General features: G+C 42.7%; 1 protein-coding gene across 1 annotated transcript in view; it reads left to right on the top strand.

Moving 5' to 3' along the window:
• LOC310937745 (transmembrane protein 132C) overlaps window positions 1-2,439 on the top strand; it is a gene marked incomplete at both ends in the record, with an annotated part of 137,246 nt that extends 134,807 nt beyond the window's left edge. The window contains one exon of the mRNA XM_083902085.1: window positions 1,279-2,439. Coding sequence (XP_083758211.1) covers window positions 1,279-2,439 — 1,161 coding nt within the window. The remainder of the gene's footprint in view (window positions 1-1,278) is intronic.
• Window positions 2,440-7,765: the final 5,326 nt, after the last annotated feature.

Here is a 7,765-nt window from a genome sequence, read left to right on the forward strand (position 1 = left end):
ACAATGGCAAAAATTACCCAGTAAATTATAAAGCGTTATTATTATTAATGCTTAAATTACATTATATTAACGCTTATATTACTTAACGCTAAACTGTAGAACTGAAATCTGGTCATTAAAATCATTACAAATGGGATTTCTTTCTGTTTTTTTTCCTTTGGCGGCCCTCAGTCCAATGTTGGGTTTCCTAAATTGGCCCTCGGGTATCAAAACTTTGAGAACCCCTGATATATATATGCATACATACATTTTTTTCAATTTCCATTTCATACTCCAGTATCACTGAGTCACTGAATAAGCAATGTTACAACCAAGGAAAGCCGTGAGTGTGCACAGGCTCGTGTACACGTCTATTTATTTGTCCCACACCGTCACTAACCCTCTTAACTCCGAGCCTTGAAAGCCAAAGTGTGACAGAATACGTTTCCTTGGCCAACTTATGAGGATGAGAGCTCAGTGGCAGATAATGCAAAAGCAGCGCTGCAGCCTCTGCAGCTACTAAAATGTGACATGAAGCCCAAACGTGGCTGCTCTGCCTGCCTTTCTCATTTTGTCCTGACTCTCATTGTGACCTCTTTGATCTGCCATCGAGCTCTTTCACATCTTTAAACTCATCCTTTGGATCTGTCTTTTGCCAACTTCCTCCAAGTTAGTGGGAGACACTTATCTGTTCTATCTCCATATGCAGATAAAGAGAATCAAGCTTTGCTGCTCTGTAAGCCCTCTAGTATCAGTTATTAGGGGCGTTGGCAGACCACTTTGAGGATCTACTTGTGTGCCTTTGGAGATTTGTTCTTTAGCGAACTAAAATAAAAAATGCAAAACTGCGTATGAAGGCCTCAAGATGCCGACTGTGTGGCAAATCTTCATTCACACAATGTGGAATATCCCTGTTTGATCTTTCTCTCTCCTATCGTTTAATCTATATCCTTATCGCAGACAGAATGGACACTGAATTAGCACAGCCACGCCTCCATGTCAGCTTCTATTTGATTTCCAACGTCTTATACTATTGGAAAGATCCATATAGAGGATATTCAGTCTGCATGTTGCATTGACAAGGACATATTCATTCTGTTGTGTACACTCCTCAGGGTTAGGGTCGGAGGTACCTGGAGAATATCTGGTTGATGCTGTACCCAAACTGTATTATTTTAGCATGAATGCAATGAAAACAACTCTATATTTTCCTTATCTTCCAATACACACCATGTTATTTTCTCTCTCGTATCCTCCTGTATTGTAACGCCGTGTTTGCATGCACGCGTGTTTCCACAGGAGGCCTTGATCAGCGCCTGGCTGCAGTTCAGCGACGGCTCTTCGGCTCCCCTCGACCTGTACAACTCTGACTTTTTTGTTCTAACAGCCACCTCCCTGGACGAGGAAGTAGTGACCGTGCGGCAGGACCCCTCGTGGAAGTGGCCTGTTATCGTGACAGAAGCAGAGGGCCAGGGACTTCTGGTCAGAGTGGAAATGATGGTTTGTGAGGCCTGTCAGAAGTTCAAGCGACGTAGCATCCTGGCGGCGGGTAACTGTAACATCAGGGTGAAGTTTGGTCATAGTGACAGCTCAAAGACAGGGAACAGTGACTACAGCCCTGACGGGGATGACATGGACAATAGAGGCAGAGTTTCCCCCTCCCAGGACAGGACCTACTATTATGGCAGCTCCATTTCTGACATGGAGGATGGTGTGTCGAGGAGAGCCACAACCACGAGAAGTGCAATAATGCGCCGACCCAGTGGGGGTAAACTTTCGGACGATGGCAGCCAGGAAATACCAGTGGACTTTGCCGACCTCCCCGCACAGGTAGACCTGCCCCGTGGCCGCAACATGGACGACGACCTCGTTCAGACCTCGCGTGGTCTTACAGACCTGGAGATTGGCATGTACGCCCTGCTGGGGGTCTTTTGCCTTGCCATCCTGGTCTTTCTCATCAACTGCATCTCCTACACTCTGAAATACCGCCATAAAGAGCTGTCCATCGAGGGACAGGAGAGCATGAACCACGCTCACGACTGGGTCTGGTTGGGGAACGAGACGGAGCTGCTGGAGAGCCAAATCAGTCTGTCGCCACAGCAGGCGGAGCAGACCTCCATGATTGACTCGAGCAGTGGCCTCGAGGAGGGCAGCCATTTGTTGAACGGGGGCTTTGCCCAGAAGAACGTGCAGGGCCAAGTGCACCGTATGGCAGATGCCACAGGCTGCATAGCCAGGGACAGCAAAGGAGACTCACCCACCACCAAAAGGAAGCGTGTCAAGTTCACCACATTCACCACCATCCCCTTGGACAATAGCTACCCCACTGTTAACACACTGACTAGAAGCCACAGTCAGGACATTAAGTGGGTGTGCCAAGACATGGAGCTGGGAGAATCCAAAGAATTACGCAATTACATGGAAAGGTTAAATGACAGTGCTTTAAAAGAGGTGGCATAATGTAGAATGTGTGCACTTGTAATAAACTCACCCATATGCCTTTCAAAGGAAAGTGGTCTGGACAGAAAATGGACACCTGACTGGGTGAAAGAGTAAAAAAACTGACTTTAGAATCACCCCAGACCTGTCGTGATCCCACAAGTGATGGATGATGAAGCACTAATGAAGAACACATCGTCAGTAACTGAGGACGTCAGGCGGTCGATCAGATTATCTTTTTATCGTTTTATTACTACAGGGTTTAACTAGAATTGAAGTAATGATCCCAGGACTGATCTACAGCGACTGTGACCTGTTATATTCAGACATGTAGATTTAAAAAAAAAAGAAAAAAAAAAAGACGAGTAACATAACTAGATATACAGTACGTTTCGAATGTGCGTGTGTGCTCATTAAATGGTTTTTGGAATTTTTGTAACATTTTTGGGATTTTAATTTCTTATGTCAGATCCTTATTATTCTGTGAGAAGAGTTTTTCCGGAAAAGGCCAAAGTAAGTCGAGAGAGAGATATCTGCATGACATTGGGGCAAATAAAAAGGCACAACATTCCGGGTCGTTGTCATCCTCCTTTATATGTCAGAAGACCTGTTCTGTATATACCATCTCCAAGGCATTGTATTGTTGCTCTGTATATTGTATTTTCATAATATTTAAGGAATACACAACAATGTCAAGAGCCCTGTATCATCCTTTATTGACTACAACCTCGTGAAGGTATTCATTCCTCATGTCCGGGGGGTTTAGCTGAAGAGCCAATTACACGCTCACCTTTGTATCATAAGTATTTTATGAGTTGCAATTTACCCACAAGCCTCAATGCAGTATATAACCCTTTTAATGCGTTCCAGTTTAGGGATGCGGTGGCCATTAATATTCTCATCTCATCTATTAGAACACCTAACATGATCGCCGGTGTGGGGAGGGGCGTTTGAATAAATGGGCTCCACAACATTGTAATGTGCCATTTCTTCTGCCACTTCACAGTTTTAATGTTTTGTGAGCTTTGAAGAAAATGCCAATTAAGGTCTCGTTAACCTCTGTCCAACAGGAAAAGCGGACCGATGGACAAACTGGGACGTTATATCCTTTTTTTTTTTTGGTCTCCTGGGAATTGTGCACATACAAAGCGAGAAAATCAGGCAAGGTGGAACATGTTTTCTTCTGAAGGAACAGATTATTTATTAGTCAAATGATTGCACAAACAATAATCATCTCTGAAAACTTCCCTAAACAAAGGCAGGCGGCTGAAAATGGCATTTTGCTCAGTGAACAAAGTTATTATCACAGTGGTGTTGGTTGATTGCATTTTGTTTTGTTTTATTATTTTCCATCAAGCAGTGAAATTTTTCCCATTATTTAACCGTTGGTGCAGCGTGGATAAGATTGTTAATCAGCAACGCCCGCACTGTTGTAGTTTAGGGAAAGGGGAAGGCGAGATACTTTAGCAAATGTTTGTACCTTGAGTGTAATTATGGTTGCCAGTAAGATTAGCTCAGTTAAATCAACAGTGAGCACTGAATGGGGCCCCTTCAGACACACTTTAGAAGGTTTAGTGGCTTTTTTTTTTTTACTTTTAATTAGTTTGCACTTGTCTTTTCCTACTGGGTGCTGGTGCTGGTGCTGGTTAACTGCATGCTGAGCCAGAATAATGGATTAATGGTGACAAAATATGATTGGTAGTAAAATAATAATAAAAAAATCAAAAAAAATGTTTTTGTAGGTATAAGAAATGAGTCTCTTTGCAAGCATTTTAATGCAAATAATTGGCGGAGGTCTGCACTCTCAGAGTGCTTTTCTAGTTGTGTACACAACGGCAGCAACTCGACACTGTCTTTATCCCAAACTGCTGAATCGTGAGGTTTCTGTGAGCAGTAGAATTCACTTCTCAAACTTCTCGTGGGGCTTCTGTTTCTTCGTTTTCAGTCACACGCTTGAAGCAAAAGGCTTTGACGTAAAATAAATCACTTCCTGTGTGGGGCATGGAATCTAAACTCTGCTAAAGTGAGACATATAGAGAGTATAGGGCTGATTGTAGGAACAAACTAAGTTTTAAATTCACCTGTTAAACTGCACGAAGAGTGTAGTTATTTCCTGTCTCTAGTCTACTTAGTAAAAGAAAAAAAACGAATCGGCTTTTAAATTACACACAGGGAGAAAAAAGAACTCGTCACACCTTTGTCTGTTCCTGCTCTGTCTCCAGTGATATCCCACCTCATGCTCTGCATCTGTGGCTTTCAGCAGTTGCAGCAGAGTCTGTGCTGTGTGCTGGGACTGTGGAGACGACGCTCAGCCCGTGGACTGTGAAGGACGAGGGGGAGCCGGCGTAGTTATGTGTCTGGGAGGGATTTATCTGTCAGCCACAGGGGGCATGATTGATGGAGGGCCCTGTGTAATTAAAACACCACTGCGACTCTTTTCTGTGACCATTGTCTGGTGGCTTCAGCCTCTTCAGGTAGGAACAGCAGCCCATTAAAAACCCACCGTCTCCACCCCCGTGGGCTCTGGCTTTAGATGTTTTTCCATGCCTGCTGGGATGTGGCACAGCACATATAATGACTGTTCACTTCCATTCATGGAATATGGTGAGTCCAGATTCATTTATGTTGGCCATCAAGTCTTGACATTCCAAAAAGGAAAAGAGAAAATTCTCCCCAGGTCTCCATCTTAAATGGATTTGTAATTAAATTCATGATGTGAGACCAATAAACTTTCACCAATGGCTTGCTTCGCTCCCTGGGGGTCCCCAAAATGCCAGTATCTATATTTGCAAGTTCTAAGTGATTATTTTCTGCTTGATTTATGTTGCTTCCTTTGAATTTATTCTATAGTCAGTTTCCAGCAACTAATCACGCTCCAACGCGCCGCTGCGGACGAACGAAGGAGCAAACGACAAGGTCAGCGTGACTTTCCGGTTTTACCAATTTCTCCAGATGGAGCAACAGGGCCCCAAAGACAGTGTGTTACATATTGTTATATATACATTAATATGTATATATATATATATATACATATATACATATATTATGCCACCTTGTTTAATGAGGCAAAAATATTGACTTTGTATGTATTTATAAAAGATAATGGAAAATGTTATAAACTGACATTGAATGTGTTTGATTTTCAGTGTTTGATGACTCCTGAAATCCTGCAGCAGCAGCAGCAGCATCATGACGTGATCTCATTCACATATACAGTGTCTGCCCTGGGACAGCAAAGCACATGCAACAGCAAAGCACATGCAACATAATCGGACACTTATCTTCTACATCCGTGCAGGAAACCAGCAGAAGGTCAGAGGTCGACCAAGATACACCTGGCGAGAATGGCACTCGCCAGTGTGGCCCAGAGGAGTTTATCTTGATACCTGTGCTGTTTTTATGGGAGTCGAGCCCCATTCTGAACAAATAAGAAGCGCTAAACTGCAGAGCCTGCACATAACAACCAAGGGTGATGCCATAAATACAGATGGATGTACACTGTTAAAAGCATTTTACGGTTGCTTATTTCACAGATCATCCATCTAAATGGACATCCTTACCCATGTTATGCCTAGCGTCACGAAAAAAAAATGTATTTCAAGTGACAGGCCAGCACATTTTGTGCTACAGTGAGAGGTCTGACACATGTTTTCCATATTATGTTATATCCTCCTGAGAAACACCTTTTTAAACATTGTCACACGTCGTTGTTACGGCCTTAGGGCCTGGGGTTGGTGGTGGTGTGTCTCTCTCTCTCTCCAATCTACTCCTCCAGGTGACTTCCCCTCCTCCGTTCCGTGGCTGTTTCCACTCTGCTAATCAACAGATGCAAGTCAAAAGGTGGAGGAGGAAGTTGCAGTGCGAGAGAAGGGGGCAGAGAGAGTTAGTAGCGTGGACATGAGGTGACAGTCGTGAACTGGCTCCAGGAAGTTTCAGCCATCGATGAGAGCTCAAGTAAGATAATGAAGTCTATGTAAATGTCTGCTTGGTCATTTTCTAAATTAGCTTATATTAATTATCATGCATGAAATTATCTAATCCTCCAATTAGCGGAGAAACATCTTAGGGAGAATCTTTCATTTGCTCATTGCATAGGTTACACTGTGAGGATCGTGCAAACACTGCCACATGGTCCTGAAAGAGAAAATCACATCAGATGGGAAGCAGGATAATTGTTTCATGCTGAGCATGGGGAATAGTCTCAATCAACCAATAAATAATAACAATTATTATTAATTGCTTAATTTTAATTATCAATATGTGACCCCCCCCCCCACCTACATCAGCAACAAATCGGCCCAGTGCAAACTGAGTTAAAGAAAGGTGTTTTTTTTATTATTAAATTATGCAAAGTTTTGAAAGAAGCCACTACATTCAAGTCACAGTATTGTGGGTCTTAAAGTCATAAACTGGTTGAAACGAGGGCCTTTCTTTCACACATTCAGTCAATCAGTGGGAGGAACCCACACCCAGGCAGGCTAACTCCACAGGATAAGTCTCCATGGTAACTTATGTCATAAGATATCCTGCTTTTGTACATTCGGATCTTGGATAAATTCAGCCAGGATAACCAAGGCCCGGTTTTTCAAAAGGTCTAATCCGGATACAAGTCCTACGTCACAGGATGGTTCAAGGAGACCATGTATATAGAACATTTCATAAAAATTCATCCAGTGACTGAGATGCAGAGAGAAAAAGCTTGCAAATAGATTCTGTCAAAGTGAAAATGAACTTTAGAAAAACTACAACTGCAATAATTATAATAAATAATAAATGCAGGATGGGCTTTGTCTCCAAGGTACTGGTGTTTGCTTACATCCTGGACAATATATCAACTTAAAATATTACAAGGCCAGCACAACACTATATAATTCAGTATTATTTCCTCAAAATTCTGCCTCCATAACCGCTTCAGTGTGTCAGAAATGATTCTCTCGACATGAGAAACAAGCCACCGCACTAGAATTATGGCCTGGAGGTGTTGTGTTGGTTTCAAACATCAAGCCGTCTGCTCAGTCACACGTGTGTGAGCGATCTGACCAAATGAAAGAGGAAAAAGCCCTTCACCAGCGTCATGACCCAGGAGGCCTTGACATTAAAATATGATCGGTGATGACGCGTTGATTTCAATCTTTGTCTGATGAAACTAACACGAAATACGCTGCCTTCAGATCTGTGAGTCTGCAGCCTGACACAGGTTGTGATTGTTAAATAGTTAAATTTAACATGGGAGCAACAGAAATCGGTGTCAAGGTCGGCCTTTTTTTGTGTAAAAGTAGCAAAGTTATATATAAAAGTAAGAAGTTTGTTTTCTATTAATCCTTAATTTTTCAGCTAAGTGCTCCAA

The sequence above is a fragment of the Microchirus variegatus genome (genome assembly GCF_963457635.1).
Source record: "Microchirus variegatus genome assembly, chromosome: 16".
In the NCBI taxonomy this organism is placed as follows: Eukaryota; Metazoa; Chordata; class Actinopteri; order Pleuronectiformes; family Soleidae; genus Microchirus; species Microchirus variegatus.